Genomic DNA, 22,403 nt, shown 5'->3' with positions numbered 1-22,403 from the left:
TAAAACAAGATCGATTTGATTAATCTTGTTTAAAAACAACACTGCATAAGATATTTATTTTTTTCAGAGAATGTATTTTGTAGTTTTTATAGTCAAAACAAATGAAAAAAATCTACCACTGCAGAAGATGTAATCCAAAGTATTTAGAAAACGTTACTGGCCTTGAGTAATCTAATGGAATTACAAATACATATTACATTTTACAGCAGGTATTCTGAAATCTGTATGTATATACTGTATGTGTGTGTAGTTTGAAATGTAATGAATTTAAATCCACGAGTCTTATGATGTTCTAGTTCAAATCTGAGTTCGATAACATTGAGTTTATTAATCTCTTGCTTGTTACACTTGTGGTGTTCCCAGAGAGATATGACCGGCCTATTGAACATTGCTTATAAATCTCTCATAATGCCATACTATCACTAAATATTGGATTTCAGTCAGCACAGGTTTTGTATTTCTTTTTGGAACTTATTGATCATAGCCTCATTGGCCTGAGTTTATGCACCTCTGTTTTTGAGTGACAAAAAGCATTATGTGTGGATAATTTTGGCAATATCAAATAAAATATGAAAACGTTCTGTTCAATTTATTATACTTGTGTGCTTTAATGTTTCATCTGGAATTTTGTTTTGAAATGCTTTTATTTCGTACAAAATGGCTCAGTCACACTTGTGGTGTACCTGGTCAGAAATGACCGGCCTTTGAAAATGAATGGGGGAGATCAAAAATAAGAGAAAAGTTAAGTGTTCAGGAGCATGTTCATCATGTGGAGGGGGGCCCTTGGAGATAATTGGCCCCAGGGCCTTTGCAAGTCATAATCCGTCCCTGTCAGTGACGCCTACCATTATTAAGTTCCAAAAATAAATACAAAACCTGTATTAAAATAATTATATAAAGAAATATATTAAAAAAAAAGAAAACAAGTTGGCAAATACATAAGTCAAAATTTGGTGATATTGCATAATGAGAGATTTATAAGCAATTTTTATAGGCAGGTAATGTTTGATCGGGAAAACAAGTGTGACTTTGCACCACTTTGTACAAACTAAAAGCATTTCAAAACAAAATTCATGGTTAAACACGAAATACACTAGTGTGCTAAATAGTACAGAATGTTTTCATATTTTATTTAAATATTGCCACAAATAATGCTTTTTTTTCCCCCACTCAAAAACAGAGGTGCATAAGCTCAGGTCAATGAGGCCTACGGTCATAGAGATTTTTAAGCAATTTTAAATAGGCCGGTCATTTTTGAAATGTCAACACATCACAAGGGTTAACATGCACTAGGAAAGCTTTCAAACACTTTTGGGAAGCTAGATATGTACCATGCCATAAACATATTAAGAAAATGAGACACATATAGGTTATGATAAATATTTTAATATTATGAGTATGCTTAGCAAAATTACTCACATTGTGTCATAAAATACAATGATCTCATCAACATAAAAAAAACATCCACAAAATGTAAAAGAAACACAATTTCACAAGAACACACAATCTCACAATACTCCATAAATCTTTCCACCCAGATAAAGTTTTATTCCTGTGATGTTAAAAATCTTCCATACAACAAACTACAAACACTGCCAGATTCCACCAATTCTTGGAGTAAAATATACCCCACCTCCAAACAAAAGTCTGTACTTTGTCATGTAGTGAATAGTTGTTGTAATGTTCATATAATGTTAACATTTGGGGCCATGCAGCCCAATTTCCCCTTTTTGGATGTCCGTAGTCCCCGCTCCTCCCACAAAAACCAAACTATACAAGATTTTCAGGCCCAGGGTTGAAGTCTGTATCTGGCTTATCCAGTCCCAGCTGCAGCCTTCCTCATCACCTCCTCATCCTGCACGGAAAGCTCGGTGAGCTTCCGACCAAGTCTCTCGTGTAAGTCCAAATACTTGGCGACACAGCGGTCCAGACACACAGCCTCCCCCTTTGAAAGTTCTGCTTCCTTATAATGAGGGGGAACGCATTTCCTGTGACAGGCATTGGTCATGCTGCGGGGAGAAAACACACAAGGGTTAGTTAAGAGATGAGACAGGATTTCAGTTATGTATTATGTATATTTACAACTATATTTCTGAATAATTTACTTTAACTACAATATAACTGTGATCTATTAATTCATCCTCCTAAATCCTCTCTTAAAGGGATAGATCATCCAAAAATTAAAACCCTGTCATCATTTTCATGTTTGATTAAACAGTTCCTTTAAATTTGAAACCACCCCAGCACACGTGCATCTCAGAGATGTTTTATAGATATAAATCAAATAGATGTCCGCGGGATTTGTGAGTGTGTGCTATCAGGGTCTGATTTCAGTTTCCTACACAGATAGCACACATACATCTCTGAGATGTCCGTTTTAGAGACTTTCATCTGGAAAACATCACACTCTCATTAACATCTGCTAAACATCTTATAAAGGTCAGATTTACATACATTCTGAATCGTAAACGTATCACTTTGCTCAATAACCAATCTATAGCAAGGCCTGATGTCTAAATAAGAGAACAATGATATGCACAATGAGATTCATACCGGTTATACATATCAGCCATCATTTCCACCTCCAGTTCCGCGGCGAGCTGCTGCGCTTTCATAGGATCCATTTCTGCAAACAAGCTTTCGGTTCACCCTCGCTTAAAACCCACCAGATAACTTGTGGGTTCCGTTATATATTGAGCCCTGAGAGCCTCGGTTAACCTTCACCAGCGTGCTTGACCGGAGGGAGAACCCATGTGGATCTTTTGCATTCAATGTTGTAATTGTCACTTCCGCTGACAATAAAGTTTTCTATTCAAAAACGCCTCATTGGTTCAAACTTTTCTGTCAGCAGTCAATAAAGCAAAGTTGCCAACCTGGTCGCAGTGAGATTTTAATGGCATGGACAAGTCTGCATTAATGCATGGGCGAAATGTATAAGCCCTGGGGTACCTTAATACGGCCCCTATATTTACTAGTAGCCTACTATCTTTAAAGGTGCACTCAGTACTTATTTTGAAGAATGTCGATGTATGGCTTACAATGACACCTAGTGGCCTGGGTGCTGCATCATTCAAACAGTAGTTATCAGTTACAGATGCCTTTGTAGAAATTCACCATGCAAAGTAAGCCAAGATTAATGTAACTCATGAAAGTGTCCAACAACAGGGCTGTTATAGAGATTAATGGAATATTCCAGGTTCAATTCAAGTTAAGTTCAGTCGACAGCATTTGTGGCATAATATTGATAACCGCGAAAATATATTTTGACTTGCCTCTCCTTTCCTTAAAAAAAAAAAAAAAAAAACAATAAAAAAAAAGAAAAGAAAACTGTGTTACCATGCATGGCACTTACAATGGAAGTGAATGGGGCCAATTTGTTTATGTAAAAAAAAAAAAAACACTTTTTAGAAGTATAGCCACAGGACATCATATCTGTGTAAATATGCAATCACTTACTAACATTTTCTGTGTAAAGTTAGACAGTTTTAAAACGTTTTTTGTTTTTTAAAGAAAAGGATGGATGTCAAAATGTATTTATCTGGTAATCAACATTCTGCCACAAATGCTGTCGATTGAGCTTAACTTGTATTGAACCCAGAATATTCCTTTAAATTGTATTAAACCAAGGGGGCCTGGGAAGCTCAGTGAGTATTGATGCTGACTACCACCACTAGAGTCATGAGTTCAAATCCAGGGTGTGCTGAGTGACTCCAGCCAGGTCTCCTAAGCAACCAAAATTGGCCTGGTTGCTAGGGAGAGTAGAGTCAAATGAGGTAACTTCGTCATGGTTGTGATTAGTGGTTCTCACTCTCAATGCGGTGCATGGTAAATTATGCGGGGAGTAGCATGAGCCTCCGCATAAATTGATGGTCTCAGAAGTGGAGACAACTGAGACTTCTCCTCCACCCGGATTGTGGGGAGTAACCACGAGGACCTACTAAGTAGTGGGAATTGGGCATTCCAAATTGTGAAGGGGATAAAAAAATAAAAAATGAACATTCCTTTAAGTATGTAGAATTCAGCTGGTCATGTGATGTAACATGACATCCCCTATGAGGCACCCCTGTGCCATGTAGAATAAAACAGCTTCTATAAGTTACTGATATGACTGAACTATTAATCTCACATGAGGTCATGATTTTGTATACATGTCAAAATTACTAATTTCTTTAGAAGTAAAACTTTTTGCTCTTACATTTTTTTTCATTTCTAAAACAAGACCTAATCAAAGCCTACAATGCAAATTTGTTACCTTGGTTAGGTCAATATAGCTAGTCTTTCTAAACCATAAACTTTTATATTTTTTATGAAAAATCTTAATAGCCTGAATACATCTATAGAAAATAATAACTGATGATTCCTCCTCGTATATTTAATGTGAAACAATAACTTTTCTGTAACTGTATTACTATAGCATAAACACATATTTTTAGTAAGGGGGACGATGCATTTTAAATGGCTTTGGAATTGCTGTTGATACATGCATGGTGTTCTCCCCTTTTTACATAAGTTTTGTTTAAAATGTTGGGGCTGTCTAGCATATTGAGAGGTTTGACTTCTTCCACAGCACTTTAAAAGTAGATGATTGTCTGTTGAAAATATGGGGTGGCAGCTAACTTGTTACCTGATCAGTAAATGGCTTAACTGATTTGAAGTAATGGAACTCTAGCAAACTGATTTCAGAACAGTCTGAAAGGCACCTTAATTCCATGCTTTAAGTCTCACACCAAATGTGTGAAAGTTGGCAACCCTCCTTTAATAAAGTATGTTTTTGTCTTTGCTTCCAATAATTACAAATTTTATTTAAATATTAAAAAAAAAAATGTATATGTATATATTACACAAATGTTTTTTGGTAGGCAACAGTGTTATTACACAAATTATAACCTGAGTCGGACCCAATTAAATCAAATAAGCACACATCTAAAAGAGACGTTTTTGAACTTAATATATGAACGTATTTTATTTACAGCTTTTAATATATTGAGACAGGCAAAAATGTGAACATTTAGTTATGCAAATTATCAAAGACAAAAACAATTCCTAAACCTCAAAGAGATTAACTCAAACATTTGCAAACTTTAAAGCATTAAAGATGCATTCCCAACTTGAAAAGAAATCTCATTCAGTTTCTTCTCCAGTAACATCAACCTCCTCTTCTTCAGTCCCTTCCATCTCATTCTCTTGGTCCTGCAGACCATCAACAGGCAGGCTGATGATCTGTGTAGCTGTCAAATGCCACGGTAGAGCTTCTGTAGAATCCCCTAGAACATCTACATCAATCTCTTCTTCAGAGTGGCAGTCATCTTCTGATGAAGAGTACACCACGGTGGACAGCACTACCGAGACATCCTCACTGTACACGTTGGGGCTGTGAGAGTATGACCGATTGGTTACCTCATCAATTTGGACATAAGGATCATCTCTGCATATTACACGTGTGTCTCTCTGTGTCAGAACTATAAGGACAAAACAGGTATCACTGGATCACAAAATTAAAGAATGGAGGCTTACTGCATTATTAACAAATAAGCTGCATCTGAATATGCATACTTCCCTACTTATAGTATGCCAAATCAGCATTCCAATGGAGTAGGGTGTCCAAAGAGTAGACGAGAAATACCCGGTCGACCTACTAAATCCGGCGAGATTCTGAAGTGAGCATCCATTGGACACTTTACTATCCCATAACAACACTGGTTCCAAGTAGACTGCACATTCAAAATGCTGAATGCTGCAAACACGAGAGAGAACCACGAGTCGGGCAGCTTTTTTTTTCCAACTGTAAATGCTATTTATACCAAGAATGTTGTTCCTTGTGTTAAAATTTTACTTGTTTACTAAGCCAGAGTCAGTTATTACTGTGGTTGTTGTTACCACTTCAAATCTTTGGGTCACGGGAGAATGCCCACATTCCCGGATAAAGTATGTCAGGTAATGTATTCATACAACTCACCTGCATACCTAAAGAACAGCAGAGAAGAAAGTTCTTCATCAAAATCAGTGCATACTCTAAAGAGTATGCAATTCAGATGCAGCAACTAACTGTAAAAAGTTATTAAAATTCCAAGTTAAAAAAAGCTTTACCTGTATTTGATAAATCATCTGCAATCCTAGACTCTTCCTCTAGAGGGGTCCGTCCATTAACCACCTCAACACTGTTTTGGTCCTCTTCCACATCAATCTCATCATCATCCCCCCCATTGGTGGTTTCACAACAGCCACCATCTGAAGAGAGCAGAGTATTTTCCTCTATGACTTTATCGCTTGCCCTGTGGACTTCAGTTTCTTCATCCTCTAGAGTGACTTCCGTTGTCTGAACAACTTTGCACTTGCCTATATCCTCCCTTTCCTCATTCTCAAGACAACCAACCCCCCAGTTACCACTGCGTAGTGACTGAAATTCTTTGTTGTGCATCTTTTGAACAGTATTTTTCATGTCGGTTTCCTCCAGCACTGTTGGTTTGTTGGCGATAACCACACAGTTGGTCTTTGATGGAGACATGGTATGACCTAGATCATCAACTTTCATCATAATATCCTTCTTTTTGTCCTCAGATGATAAAGCATGGACAGAAATTTCAGAGGATTGGTCTTGAATGTCTTTTCCAATCTCCTTCTGTAAATCACAACTCTTCTCGTGACAATTCTGGAAAAGGTTGGCTGCTAGACCAGAGTTCTCTTCATTGGCAAATCCCTCTCCTCCTTTAACTGAATGTTCCACTTGTGACATCTGTAACCTTTCGTGATTACCAGATTCCTCTACACCACAAATACCCTCATTGTTCTGTTCACTGTCCACCACTAATTTGCTACTTTTTTCTTCACTTTTTTCTAAAAGTTCTTGGAATCTCTGAGGGGTGAAAGCTGTTTCTTGAAGGCTTGATGTTAGTTGCTGACTAATCAGCAAAGAACTCCCACAGACCGAACTTTTAACTCTAGGACAAGCCTGATGGAAAATTTGATTGAGGATACTTGGTCCCTTTGCATGGCTGGCATATTTAAAGTCAGCGTTATCCTTTGTCTGTGTAATATTGTTGTTAACATCTGCTTCCCCCATTACTGTTGATTCTATCTCCTGATTTGGTTCTTGTTTGTTGTCCTGTTCAAACTCACTGCCTGTCTTTGTTTTCTCCACATCACAATCATTTTGGCCTGAATAAGTGGCCATGCTGAAACTATTAGGTGGTCCGCCCGATTTCTTTGCATTGATAGATTTTAGCTGGAGAGCTGCTGTGAGTTTTTTTGATTTAGGAGGTCTGCCATGCCTGCGTTTTATGGTACCTATAGTGAACTGTGCTTTAGGTAAATCATTTTCATGTTTATTTTGTTCAGTTATGTTGTCCAACAGAGGCTTTTTATTAATGAGAGGTAAACCATTTTCTTGCCTTCTCTTCACACAAGCAACTGTTCTGTTTCTGTTTGCACAAGTAGTGGTCTTTTGGGTACCAACTCCACACGAGTTAGAGGTTGACAAGTTAACATTTCCACTGAGGGTCTCTTCAAAAATATCGTCACACTTAGTCCTGGATACCCTTAGTTGAACCTGAGACTGAGTTTGATTATTAGTGTCCCCTTTACCTTTTGGCCTTTGAGCTGCAAGGCTCCGTTGTCTGGTCATTCTCTGCTTAGGGTGCTCAGTGGCATCTCTGACATCAGCTTGAACCAAGTTTAAGCCACTTCCAGTGATTAAACCATGGTTTGAAGTCTTCAACTCCTGATTTTCTGCAAGGTCCAGGCATGATTGATTTTGGGAACCACTTAAGTCAAACAATGGATGTGAGTGAGCGGAATCGATCACTGATTTCAGACGGAAGTCCAATTTTAATGATGATGCAGAAAGCCACTGGGAAACTGTTTGTGTTTCTGGATACTGATCGTGTGTCTCAGATACCTCATCTTGAGATGGCCTTGAAGGAACTTGTGAAGGAACATCACTGTCTGCCTTTTCTGATTCAAGAGGGGAAAGGCATTTTTGAAGTTTGAAATCTAACCTGTCATCAGGTATGGCGGTCATAATTAGTCCTGACATTTCACCAACTGAAGGGAAGGGGCGGACTGGGACAATAGTGGCATTTGAGGTTAAAAATAGGTCTTCAACTAGTGAAGGGGCACTGTCTCTTGCCACAGTTGCCATGGAAGTTGAAGCATGAAGTTCCTGACCAGGTGAATGAGCATGAACTGTACTAGATCCGGACTGATTTTGATAGCCTGAGAGGTCCATCTCTGAAAAATAATAAGTTTAGTTAGGGTTTAAGAACAAGATAGGCCTATCACAATTTGTTTGGGCAGGGCTCTACAGTGAGAGTATTTCACTCGCATTTGCCCCTAAAAATAGATGTGTGCGAACTGGAAAAATTATTTACGAGCACAGTGTGTGAATAAAGATTACAAACGTAACCCCCATTTTTAAGATATTTGTTAAAAAATTACAAAACCCACATTCCACAAGCGGAGTTTTCTGTGATGACACGGTCCAGTCAGAGAGAGAAAGGTGAACAATGGAAAAAAGTAGCGGTATAGGCGACGTCTTTGAAGCGAAAAAGAGATGAGGAGAAAGAGGAATTTGGCGAGGGGGATTCGCAAGGTTCAACTAACGAAGTCTCTTCACAAGGTTTACCGGAGACGGCTAACGTTAGGGATGCTGAGAGCAAAGCTACCGTGACCACAGCTGTCACTTCAACGTCCACTGTAGCCGGTGAAGGGAGAACACATAGATTCAATGCAAATTGTCTCAAAATGTTCCCATGGCTAGAGTTCGAAAACAACATCATGATCTGCAAATATTGTAGAGGGCAGAAACAGGTGGGCAACTCGTCCTTCGTGTCAGGAAACCCGTATCTGAAATAGTGATTGGTCATTTGCGAAGGCTCTTGTAGGTGAACGTTGGGAGCCGGCTCGCATATCAGAATCTATTTATACAAATATAAAAAAATATATATATGAATAATCAAAAGATTTAAAAATAACGAAAAAATAAATAAAAATAATATAGGCCTAAATGCTCAAGCGCACACATTAGTTCTGACTGTCTGCTCAGACTAAAAGCCTCACCTATTGTTCCTGTCAATCACACACGCAGTGTCAACCAATGAACCAAAGATGCGTGAGGGACGGAGCCAACTTACGTTGTTCAGATTGTATTTGAATTGTTACATTTATATGCACTTTGTTTATATACATTGAAAAGTTATACTTTAAATGCACACGTGAAATAACATCCTTCTTTTTTAATTTATTTCTATTTGTGGGATGCTGCAGTATTGCTAATTATTTATTTTTCTTTGATATGGTGCATTATTCTATTATCAGTACCGCCGGTACCAACATGCATACTACGCAGTTTGCGTAGGGCATCAACTCCCTAGGGGGGCACCATCTTACCCTAGGATGGCACCAGAAAGTCCACCGGCTGCCCTTACTCGTTCGCTATACGTTATTCAAGGACCCCAAAAGCAGTTGCGTAACACAGACAATCGCTTCACGCTCATATCACGTGTAGGGCATCAATTTGGCCAGCGGTGGCCCTGTCCATTATGCTGTTCAGACTGTATTCATTTGAATGTTTAGATTTATATGCACTTTCTTTATATACAATAAGTTACACTTTAAATGCAAATATTTAATAGTATTATTTTTCTTAACAATTCAATGCATTTTTAAATACATTGTGGTTAAGGTAGAGTGTAATTACATTTAATAATTTAATTTGAATTGTTTTAACACCAATTATGAAAAGAGCCGGAATGCCCATTGCTAATCTGAAAAGAGATAGTGTAGCAAAACATCTCACGGCGGAGAATCCCTCAAGCTCGGTGTCAGCAGCCTTGAGGCAAATGAGGAGGAGAAGAGGAAGCAGCTGAACATAAAGATAAACATTGCATACTTCATTGTGAAAGAAGAAGAACCTTTTGTCAAAGTTGGGCTGATTATCAGACTCCACCACAAAAACTGAGTTTACATGAATCCCACATACGACAATGTGCGGAGATGACAATGTGCGGAGATGATTGCTGACATAATGAGAGATCGCTGGCTGACCTCTAAGTATGCCAGACGGTCAACATACAAAAGCAGCTGGACAACTGATATCGTTTGATTCTAGTAGGCATGGGTTCAATGTGTGATTTGGGAGGTATGTGCCGTTCCACAGATGTGTGTCCCTTTGTACACGCACACACACTCATACACGCAGTATAAATATGTAATAAATTGTTTGTTAATAAACTCTGTATTTAATTTTCACTGTGCTCCTAAATTTTTTCATTTAGGAGCGCATGTACTCCTTGGGAAAAAAGTTAGCATAGAGCCCTGTTGGGTGAAGTAAGCAAGTGCAGAGTGATATCAAGTTTGGAGCAGAATGTGCTATTGCGCAAAGTACAAAGATATTGATGAGTGCCAGGAGAACACTAGATTTTAAAATGTTAACATGCCGAAGAAAATTTGAGGTGCTTGGCCCAGCAAAATTCACTGCTATAACGCTAACAGTGGCGGCTGGTGCCTTTAAAGTGTGAGGTAGCACACACTATTGTTTTTGGTGTCTGCAATGTTCCTCCGGAAAGCTACTTAAACTATGACTCAAACAGTGACATTTCTTAATGAAAATAGCCTAGCTCAAATCCGTTTTTACAATAATAAAACTCAACAGGCATTATAAATATCCGATTATGAAAGCTGTAATAAATGTGCTATGTTAGATTGTAAATAATGGAGCACGTTTCTTCGAGCAGCCTCTGAACAATGTGTACTCGCAACAGAGATTTTACATTTGATATGTTACCAATCAGGTCAGCATTTCAATTATTGGCCTTTTGTTGCAAAGTTCCGCCACTTTTGGCAGACCAACCAATCATCATATAGAGAAACTGGGATTCCATGGACAAAAATACATGGATTGAAAGCCTGATGTCTAATAGGCAATCAGATGCAATCAGCATGGCTTCAATTGCAATCTTTGGTCTGTGCATCCACTGTTTTCGAAGGACATATTAATGTAGAAAAAAGCAGACTGCATTACTTGAATGTACAAACGATAGTGATGTGATATTTGACACTAAAATATTGAAATGCACATATATTTAAATATGTCATTTATATTATACAGTGCATCTGGAAAGTATTCACAGCGCTTCACTTATTCCACATTTTGTTATGTTAATTAATTTAATTTAATAATTTAATTTGACCAATTGTCACACATTATACATACATTTCTGCATATACATGGTGAAATTATTTATTTTTCACATATCCCAGCTAAGCTGGGGTCAGAGTGCAGGGTCAGCCATGATACGGCGCCCCTGGAGCAGATAGGTTCAAGGGCCTTGCTCAAGGGCCCAACAGTGGTGTCTTGGTGGTGTTGGGGCTTGAACCCACGACCTTCTGATCAGTAACCCAGAGCCTTAACCGCTGAGCCACCACTGCCCTAAATACAGACTTATTCCAAAATTGATTACATTTCTTTCCTCAAAATTGTACAAACAATACCCCATAATGACAACGTGAAAGATGTTTGAAATCTTTGCAAATTCATTTAAAATAAAAACCGGAGGAGGAAAAAATTTTAATAAATAAGTATTTACATAAGTACATAAGTATTCACAGCCTTTGCCATGACACTCAAAATTGAGCTCAGGTGAATCCTGTTTACACAGATCATCCTTGAGATGTTTCTACAACTTGATTGGAGTCCACCTGTGGTAAATTCAGTTGATTGGACATGATTTGGAAAGGCACACACCTGTCTATATAAGGTCCCACAGTTAACAGTGCAAGGATTTGTCTGTAGACCTCCGAGACAGGATTGTATCGAGACACAGATCTGGGGAAGGGGTACAGAAAAGTTTCTGCACAGTGGCCTCCATCATCCATAAATGGAAGTTTGGAACCACCAGGACTCTTACTAGAGCTGGCCGCCCGGCCAAACTGAGCGATCAGGGGAGAAGGGCCTTACTCAGGGAGATGACCAAGAACCTGATGGTCACTCTGACAGAGCTCCAGCGTTTCTCTGTGGAGAGAAGAGAACTTCTAGAAGAACAACCATCTCTGCAGCACTCCAATCAGGCCTGTATGGTAGAGTGGCCAGACGGAAGCCACTCCTCAGTTAAAAGCACATGGCAGCCCGCCTGGAGTTTGCCAAAAGGCACCTCAAGGACTCTCAGACCATGAGAAATAAAATTCTCTGGTCTGATGAAACAAAGATTGAACTTTTTGGCCTGAATGGCAAGCGTCATGTCTGGAAGAAACCAGGCACTGCTCATAACCTGGCCAAAACCATCCCTACAGTGAAGCATGGTGGTGGCAGTATCATGCTGTGGTGATGTTTTTCAGCGGCACAAACTGGGAGAATAGTCAGGATCGAGGGAAATATGAATGCAGCAATGTACGGAGACATCCTTGATGAAAACCTGCTCCAGAGCGCTCTGGACCTCAGACTGGGGTGAAGGTTCATCTTCCAACAGGACAACGACCCTAAGCACACAGCCAAGATAACAAAGGAGTGGTTACGGGACAACTCTGTGAATGTCCTTGATTGGCCCAGCCAGAGCCCAGACTTGAACCTGATTGAACATCTCTGGAGAGATCTGAAAATGGCTGTGCACCGACACTCTCCGTCCAACCTGATGGAGCTTGAGAGGTCCTGCAAAGAAGAATGGGAGAAACTGCTCAAAAATAGATGTGCCAAGCTTGTAGCATCATACTCAAAAAGACTTGAGGCTGTAATTGGTGCCAAAGGTGCTTCAACAAAGTATTGAGCAAAAGCTGTGAATACTGTACATATGATTTTTGTTTTGTTTATTATTTTTAATAAATATGCAAAGATTGCAAACAAACTTCATGTTGTCATTATGGGGTATTGTTTGTAGAATTTTGAGGAAAATAATTAATTTAATCCATTTTGGATTAAGGCTGTAACATAACAAAACGTGTAAAAAGTAAAGCACTTTGAATAAGTTCCGAATAAAGTTTAATAACTTTATCGCCAACTGATATATTATTGGCCGATAACCAGGAAAATCAAAATATTATGATGATGCAGATAATTGAATTACCGCTGATCATGCGTTACATGTATTTGCTTGCAGTTGAGAATCTCTGACAGCCTGTGGCTTCTTTCCTTCAGGCAAGGACTCGGGGAGCCTCAAGCGACAGTGCGCGTTTACAATGTTTTGGGGCAGGTTTTAGTTATCTGCTGTAAGTAACGACATGCCATTTCCCAATTAGGGCTGGGAGGTTTTTCTGATTAAATAGAATTTGCGTTTTGACACTATATTTTTTTAAATTGAGAAATCAACATTTTGCAAAAAATATTGCAAATGCAATGGATAGATACATTGTAAATCACCCAAAGGCTGCATAAGAATTCATAGCGCTTGTCTTAAAGCAGCTCCTGATGCATAATGAGGCCTAATTTCTTTAATTAAATTCTGTAATAGTTATGTAATCTATTTTTGCGCCTCGACAAGGTTAAACAACTGCACACACAAAGTTTTGAATAATGTACAGATTTTGCTCTGATGGAAAGAATTGGTACTTTTATTCACCAAAGTGGCATTCAACTGATCACAATGTATAGTCAGGACATTAATAATGTGAAAATTTACTATTACAATTTGAAAAATTTCTCATCAAAAAATCCTCCATGTGCAGCAATGACAGCTTTGCAGATCTTTGGCATTCTAGCTGTCAGTTTGTCCAGACACTCAGGTGACATTTCACCCTGCACTTCCTGTAGCACTTGCCATAGATGTGGATGTCTTGTCGGGCACTTCTCACACACCTTACAGTCTAGATGATCCCACAAAAGCTCAATGGGGTTAAGATCCATAACACTCTTTTCCAATTATCGAATGTGCAATTCTTTGGCCACTCTAACCTTTTCTTTTTTATTTCCGTTTCAAAAGAGGCTTTTCTTTGCAATTCTTCCTGTAAGGCCTGCACCCCTGAGTCTTCGCTTTACTGTTGTACATGAAACTGGTGTTGAACGGGTAGAATTAAGTGAAGCTGTCAGATGAGATATTTGAGGCATCTACTTATCAATCTAGAGACTCGATGTATTTATCTCTTGTGTAGTTGTGCATCTGGCCTTCCACATCTCTGTCTGTCCTTGTTAGAGCCAGTTGTACTTAATCTTTGAAGACTGTAGTGTACAACTTTGTATGAAATCTTCAGGTTTTTGGCAATTTTAAGCATTTTAAAGCCTTCATGTCTCAAAACAATGATTGACTGACGAGTTTCTAGAGAAAGCAGTTTCTTTTTTGCCATTTTTGACCTAATATTGACCTTAAGACATGCCAGTCTAATTGCATTCCATGGCAACTCAAAAACCAAACACAAAGACAATGTTAAGCTTAATTTAATTAACCAAATTGCTTTCAGCAGTGTTTAATATAATGGCAAGTGATTTTCTAGTACCAAATTAGTAATTTAGCATGATTACTCAATGATAAGGTGTTGGAGTGATGGATGCTGGAAATGGTGCCTGTCTAGATTTGATCAAAAATTAATTTTCTCAAATAATGATTTGAATTCCACTTTGGTGAATTAAAGTACCAATTTCCTTTCGAAACAGCAAAATCTGTACATTATTCCAATCTTTTGGCCACCAGTGTGTGTATACACATACAGGCTGCGAAAAACTTTTATGATCATCTTAATGTGGCTATTTTACATAGAGAACACCCATTTCAAACAACAGCACTTAAGATTGCTCATTATAATTTAGAACTTAAATGCTTCGTTACGGGAGCCGTCCAGTCCAATGCTGAAACCATGGCCAATATGTCCAGGAGTTTGTCTTCTCAACATGACAATGCTGCGGAAATACCGACAAGAATGGAAATTATATGTAACCTTGTCGAGACGCCGAAAGTTAAGCACGATCACAGCATTTAATTAAATAATGATGACTTGGGTAAAATGGGGTTTCAGATTATGCTCAACTTTATAGAGATTAATAACAGAAATGCATGCATGTAAACGCATACAATGTGAATTATAATAAGGGTCTCTAATGTTTCCATAGGTTTGTTTCTTTTGCTGGTAACTGAATGCAAATGGTATTGTCATTTTTCTATTTCATGAACGGCATCACACATTTATTTATTTTCAAGTTTTTGAATCATTGAATCTTAAACATGGTATACAACTTTGTCAATTAGTGCAAATTGTCCCTTCATTTACCGGTGCATATGTCTTCTGGATTTTGGCAAATAATTATGTAACATTCTAAAATAATTTGACTAAATATTAAGCCTAATATTAGGATACATTACCAGGCCTACCAACTCCATTAATAAGTGTCATTAATTTGTTTAGGTTAATAAATTCATTATAAAATGTAACAAAGGGCTAAATAGAAATCAAATAAAAAAATCTAGATAGATAGAGGAGATGAACACTTCTTGCAAAAGGACCTCCCACACTATCAAAAGCCTTAGTCCAAAGTGATAAAGTAAATAGGCTTTTTATTAAGATTGATGTAGTCAACAAAAATGTCAGAGACGTGTAAAAAGGTGATTTAAAAAACAAAATGAAGGCCCATTTCTTGCAAAGGAGCTCCCACACTGTCTGAAATCTCAATATGAAAGGTGTCCAGAGTCACCAAAATGTGCAGATATTGCAATTTTTCTCAAATTCGGAAACCTGTAGAATTTTTTTTAAATAAAAGATATGGGCATGCATTTTTTTTCTACTTATTTAAATTCCCTTTAAGTGTCCACCCTCACTATCAGCACACTTTATATGAAAAAAAAAAAAAAAAAAGGAAAATGACAAAATGGAAGAACGACCATTATGCCGAAAGCACTCATGTTCCCTGGTTGTCCACAGTATGAGAGAAAGGTAAAGTTGGTAAAAAGCAAAGCTATGTCTGTACAACATGAGCAGTTCTCAATTTCTATACAGTTGTATGATACTTTAGGATAGCCATGCAGATTATGCTCAGACTGACCAGTAACAGCTCACCATGGCAGTGTTCATCAAGGTGTAGGAAGAACAAAAACCACCTGCTGACATTGTAATCTACAGAGTGAAGGTTTGTAATAAACCGATATCAGTTTCTTCTCTTGTGCCCTGCTTCTTCACTCTTAAAAATAAAGGTGCCAAGAAGAACCAAAAAGGGTATTTCACCATGATGCCAGAAGATCCTTTTTTGGTTCCTCAAAGAACCTTTAAGTGATGGATTCTTTAAAGAACACATCACTGAAAGGTTCTTCGAGGAACCAGAAAAAGTTATTCTATGGCATCACAGCAAAACACCCTATGGTTCTTCTGGCACCTTTATTTTTAAGCGTGTTGTTTGATACATGTACTCAACCTGGCTTATCCAAAACCTCATCGTTTGCCAATTAATTGCTCCACAAACTACTCTTGCAGCTTGAAATGCATAATATACCTGAGCTTGCTATGATGATTGTATATACAAATGTGTGCAGTTGTTTGTTTGTATGCAAGTATGGGTCAAGCTGGATGTAAGATCATAGTTGTATTGGGTTCTGTAAGAATGTTTCTACTTGTATGGCTGTTTTTAAGAATATGTCTTGATGAGGGGTTATATGTCAGAATGTGTGTATTTGTATGACTGTTTGCAAGAATGTGTCTAGTGGTATGTAAGGTGTCTTATTGTATGGTTGTGAGATTTACCTTAATATTCACCTTGACTGCACAAGAGTAACCACTCTAAAGACCATCAAGCTGTTCTAATGCAAGGACACACCATGCTCTGTTTGATATTGTTCTATTATTTAAATTGCAAATAGTAAATTGTGATTGTAATGCAATAGAGAACTTAACCGTTTATAAAAAATTATTTGTATTTACAGCACAGGCTGTATAAAATATTTTAATAAACGTCAACACTTCAAACACCTAAAGCTTTTTTGTTATTATAGTCAAATTCACTATCCTATCCAGTGGACAGGAGTCAGAAAGCACATCTTTCTGTTCCTCCTGCAAATGACCATAATTATCACAATAGCCGTGCACCTAATCGCAGCTGGTTTGACAGTGATATTCTGAATCGTGGCTGGCTTGATCGGAGTGAACCACTGCTGCACTCCCAGTCTGGCTGCTAGCATAAATATTACACCATGTATACAGAGATTTGGGCGGGTATGTCTTAAATGTTCATCACATGCTGTTTATCATTATTACAGCTGTTAGAATTTCATTATTCTCTCTCTATTAGCGTTCACAAGGATTACCGTAATGACTCATATAAATGGGCACTACACAATTTAAGCAAGTACTGTCATATTTCCCATTAACATCATCATAAATCTGTAATTTAGGCAGATTTCAGGTTGAGGTTACATCCGGCAAAACTTAAATAGCAGCAAGTTTAAATTCCAAGCTTTTAAATTACACCTATTTGTCAAATGAGAAGCTTTTTTTAATGAATTAGCTAGCGGTTCATTGTTAAAGGATAAAAAAATAACTTTTTTTAAATATTGGTTATTGGTATCTGTAGCAGCCCAAATGAGCTGTGAATTATCATTAGCATATCAGCCCAGAAATTCCATAAAAGTGCATCCCTATAAAAAAAAAAAAAAAAAAAAAAGACATTGATCTGTTCCTCACCAAAATCTATCAAATCAATTATAAAAGGCATGAAATTATCCACTGGAGCTTTACGGTTTACTTTTATGCTGGCTTTGTGCTTTTTGTATATTTAAAGTTCTGGCCATCATTCACTCGCAACGCGAGTACCAACAGAGTGTTCTGAAAAAGGAAAAAGTCACACACATCTGGGATGGCAAGAGGGTGAGTAAATAATGAGTATTTTCATTTTTGGGTGAACTATCCTTTTAAAGGAATCGCCACTAGATGCAACTGTGTTGTGGGTGGTTGCCAAGGTGTTGCTATGCAGTTGTTAGGGTGTTCTGGGTGATTGCTTTCTGGCCCATGTGAAATCCCAATGTCTCTATGATATTCTTGTCTCTAGAAATGGCCATCAATGTATGTGTCTTTTTTACATGTTTTATCATCTGCCAAGCATAAATCTTACATTCAATTGCTTAGAAAAGTAATCGTACACCTCTCTTTGAACCACGTGATCTGAGGTTTCATTTATGTTTTCACATAGCAAGACGAGTTATGCACCAGTTTAGCGATCTGGATTAAAAGGGTCATGACATGAGGAATACATTTTCCTTGATCTTTTGTACTACAAAAACATAAGTTTCAAAACTCAAAACATAACCTCCTCACTACAAAAAAACACTAGCTGAAACCAAGCTGCCAAAACGACTTGTTCTCTACTTCCTGCACATTGTGATGTCACACTGTGATAGACATTTGCATCTGACCACCTCCACAACAATGCCTACTTTACCTTATCACCTCCGTAGCCCTGCCCAATAGCGGTGCGCAGTGAGATAGCAAGCAAAAAGCAGGTCATTCAAAAGGCAATCATAACAGTGGCCATTTAGTGTAAAGTCTTAAAGGAGAAGCAGCTAAAAAAAACAGTGCATTTCTGAAAATTATCATGTTCTACAAATGAATGACTTTTTATGCAAACAACTTTACTAACATTATAAGTGAACCTTTATATTATAACATTATAAAAAATACAAAAAAAAGGCATGTCATAACCCCTTTAACAGTTTGCTCAAATCTCTGAGTATGAGCAACTATTAGGAACAGTAACAATAATGCTTGTCCCTAATAGTGCACATACACATAAATATTCACAAAGTAACACACAACGAATATAAATTTTACGATAATGCTTTACCTTCATTTGTCTGTCCTGGTGTTGCCGTCTTCCTCATTTCAGATTCTCTCATCTCTGGCTCACAGCTTTGCACAAGACTGGCTCCTTTAGCTGAGGACTCAGTCCCATTTTCCCCACCTTTAACATCCTGAAGAGTGCCTAGCTGGTTCAGCTGATGCTCATCCAGATTTCGATCAAATGGCATCAAAGGCAGGATGTTTAAACCCATCATAAACATATCCTCCAAGAGCATTGCAATCTGCTCATCAGATTCATCTTCTTGGGGAGGGCTTGAAGATAAAGTTGGTACATCCAAAGGCGAAGAGACATTAATATGATTTGGAGTATGACGACAAGGGTTATCTGAAGAGGCATGTGTGGAATAATCTGAGGGTGAAATAGGTAGGTCTGTTGGTGGGGTGAGAGTCCCAAGACTTTGACCAATAAGTAGACCAGATGGGCAGTTCTTTAGCTGGAATATTAAGTACAAAATTATTAACTGTTGATGTAGAAAGGTAAACTGTGCCTACATCAAGTTAATTTGTCATAAATTACTCAGAAACATAAAAGGAGATGTTTTAATGAACATTACAGCCTTGTCAATGCAATGCATAGCAGTAGATAGTGGCTCACTTTAAAGCTTAAGAAAAGGACCCAAAAGTATTATTAAAGTTCTCCATGCGGCTCATGCATCATATTACAAGTCTTCTGAAAGAATACGATAGGTTTTGGTGAGAAACAATCCGAAATTCAAGTCATTTTTCAGCTAAAATCTTGCTGTCCATTCCACTGTGAACAAGTTTCTTCCGGCAGGGCAGGGACCATTACCAGTTTAGCGCAGGGACGGTGTGAATCAAGATTTTCACTGAAAAATGACTTTCATTTTGGCTCATTTCGCTCTAAAACCAATCGGATGCTTTTAAAAGGCTTGGAAAATGTTACACAAACTGCATAGACTACTTTTATGATACTTTTGGTCCTTTTTTTGGCGGGTGAACTAACGCTTCATTAAAGGGATAGTTCACAAAAAAATAAAAATTATTTCATCACTCACTCACCCCCATGCCATAACAGATGTGTATGACTTTATTTCTTCTGCTTAACACAAACAAATATCTTTAGAAGAATTTCTCAGCTCTGTTGGTCCATACAAAGTAAGTGAATGATGACCAGAACTCAGAAGGTCCAAAAAGGCAGCATAAGATGTAATGGATTTCAATGGATTTAACCACAGGAGTCATATGGATTACTTTTATGCTGCATTTATGTTTTTTTTGGGACCTATGATCACCATTCACTTGCACTGTATGGACCTTCATCTATGTTCTGCAGAAGAAAAAGTCATACACATGAGGGTAAACAAATTATGAGAATTAAAATTTTTGGCGATTCATTTTTGGTGAACAATCCCTTTAAATAATGCTACGTTACTAAAACTGACCCATACAGTAAGGGATTCTGCATATTCTATATAACATCCAGACTAAGCTCCTTATTTGGTAAAATATTGGCATTAGACATCAGAATGAATCCTTACCGGAGTTCGAGGAGCACACTCTTTCAGTTCATCTGGCTCGCTTTCGCCCTGGACGGAGACAAGGAGATTGCTCTCCCACCGAGTTCCTTTCCTCCTCTTCAGTTTTATCTTTAATTTTAACCTGTCTAATTTGGCCTCTTTTTTGTCTTGTGACTTCCAAAGTTTTTGGAAGTCTTTGCCCGAAACATTTCTATGTCTTTCTACCGACCCAACTGGGTTCAATTTGGTCCCTTCAGCCTTCAGGAGCTTGTTCTGATTTTGTTGCCAAGTTTGTATGTTTAATTGGCTTCCTCTTTTTGGCATTTCCCACCTCTTCTTACCCTTTGTTTTATGATGGTTTGATACTGATGCATCTGCCATGTCAGTGCGAGGAGAAACAGTGGCATCACTGATGCATTTAAAACCTCTAGTTGGACTAGCTTCATCAAATGACAGCGTTGGTGGTAAATCGGGTTCCAACAAGCCACAAGGTTGCACTGGAGGCACTAGAGCATCACTATTAATTGCAATATCATAAGTATTGCTCTGCTTCTCCAAAGGCACAGGCATACTCTCATTTTCCTTTTTGCTGTCTTCTATCTGTTCACCAGTCCCTCTCCAGCTTCTCCCAATATCCTCAACTCGTCTTTCAACCCACACTCTCTTTTTCTCAATGTGGTTTCTAAGGCCAAGCCTGTGGGCAGCAGCCATTACTTCTTCATGTTCGCTCTGACTCTCGACCTCCATTTGTCCAGTATACAGGAACCCAACTAGCTTGAGTAGAGCTTGAGATCCTACAGCCTTGAGGCTTATAAGTCTGTTCTGCCCTGCAGGTGGAGCAGGGGAAGTGGAGAAGATGGGACTTAGAGCAGCTAACACACAGCTGTGAGCTGGAACGCAGACACCTGAAGAATTGAATTGAAAAGGGATTTTACATTTTAGGGGGAAAAGAGATTTCAAACACACTACCAGCAGTTATGTAGCTTGTTGCATCTCACCATCTGTCTGTAGAAGTGTGTCACAAAAGATGCTTCCCTGCTGCTGTTTCTGTAGTTCACCAAGCATGTATGATGCAAAGTCAGGGTGCAGATACTTCCACATTCTGGCAGCTATGACTTGAGACTAAAACACATTTTGAAATGGTTCAAAACAATGGTTGTTAAATAGGACACTTCTGAATCGCAAAGAGGTATTTTACTTGAATATCTCACTTCATAGCATATACATTTTACTCAAATTTTTACCCAAACTGCAATCTACAATTGTAGACCTACAATTATGAATAACAACATGTTTTACACTGGTTTTATGTGTGCAAGTGCTAATAAAACCAGTGTAAAACATGTTGTTATTCATAATTGTAAGTCTACAATTTACATAAGACAGAGATACTTATTTTGGTAGTTTGACCAATGGTATAGTAATTTTAAAATAAATGCATTGGTATTATTTAGTATATGAAAAAAGAAATACAATAGTTCAGCTATACTGTGGATGGTGGACACAGCTTGCAAGGTCATCAACGATGCTGAATTTGATCTCTTAACAAGTGAGCCTGATGTAGCGCGAGTTATAATCGCAAAATCACTGTTTTCAACCTCTGTGTGCACGTGGTTCATTAATGCTTGTAGTATTATCCATAGTATACTCTAAAATCAATCATTTTACAATTATACACCGAACACAAGCAATGTGTAGGGCACGTGAGCCACTGCAATACAAATAAAACGAGTTAGGCGCTTCTCTTCAAAAGTTTCACCCAATGGAAAAAGACATGTCAAGGCACGCATCAATATATGGTTGTTTTGACTCTTTTTATGCAAAGGTCAGTCCAAAACCCATATTCTTAAAAACACAAAAAACAAAAACTTACTATTCTAAGAAGTATTTCGTACTCCGTTCAGTCCTCTTCTTCAGGCATCTCCATTAATATAGTTGTCAAATAAAATATTACGAGTGTCTCGTCTGACGTGCCACACTAAAGCACAAAAGCAATGTGATTAAACGTTGGAACGAGGTTTTTCGATTGAAGAGAACGTTCGAGTCGATCTGTGTCAACAAACGAGCTCGTTAAGGGTCTTGCAATTATGACGCACGTGCACTGTTATCAACGAGTTTGTAAAGCGAATTTACAAATGTCATTTAGTGCGACTTCTCATATATTTTGCTTAG

At 38.1% G+C, this 22,403-nt stretch overlaps 2 protein-coding genes across 2 annotated transcripts; both read right to left on the bottom strand.

The window, feature by feature from the left end:
* Positions 1 to 1,406: 1,406 nt before the first annotated feature.
* LOC127651846 (mitochondrial import inner membrane translocase subunit Tim10) lies at positions 1,407 to 2,796 on the bottom strand. The gene is made up of 2 exons (XM_052137879.1): positions 2,554 to 2,796; positions 1,407 to 2,009 (listed from the first exon to the last, which is right to left on the bottom strand). Exons 1-2 carry the CDS (start codon positions 2,622 to 2,624, stop codon positions 1,814 to 1,816), a joined length of 267 nt encoding a protein of 88 aa, XP_051993839.1. The 5' UTR covers positions 2,625 to 2,796; the 3' UTR covers positions 1,407 to 1,813.
* Positions 2,797 to 5,083: 2,287 nt separating this feature from the next.
* Positions 5,084 to 21,346, bottom strand: LOC127651825 (uncharacterized). The gene is made up of 5 exons (XM_052137853.1): positions 21,230 to 21,346; positions 20,253 to 21,136; positions 18,737 to 19,187; positions 6,088 to 8,226; positions 5,084 to 5,459 (listed from the first exon to the last, which is right to left on the bottom strand). Exons 1-5 carry the CDS (start codon positions 21,330 to 21,332, stop codon positions 5,122 to 5,124), a joined length of 3,915 nt encoding a protein of 1,304 aa, XP_051993813.1. The 5' UTR covers positions 21,333 to 21,346; the 3' UTR covers positions 5,084 to 5,121.
* Positions 21,347 to 22,403: the final 1,057 nt, after the last annotated feature.

Source organism: Xyrauchen texanus, chromosome 11, assembly GCF_025860055.1.
Source record: "Xyrauchen texanus isolate HMW12.3.18 chromosome 11, RBS_HiC_50CHRs, whole genome shotgun sequence".
In the NCBI taxonomy this organism is placed as follows: domain Eukaryota; kingdom Metazoa; phylum Chordata; class Actinopteri; order Cypriniformes; family Catostomidae; genus Xyrauchen; species Xyrauchen texanus.
The sequence above is the reverse complement of the archived record's forward strand: the minus strand, read 5'-3'. Positions and strand labels throughout refer to the sequence as shown.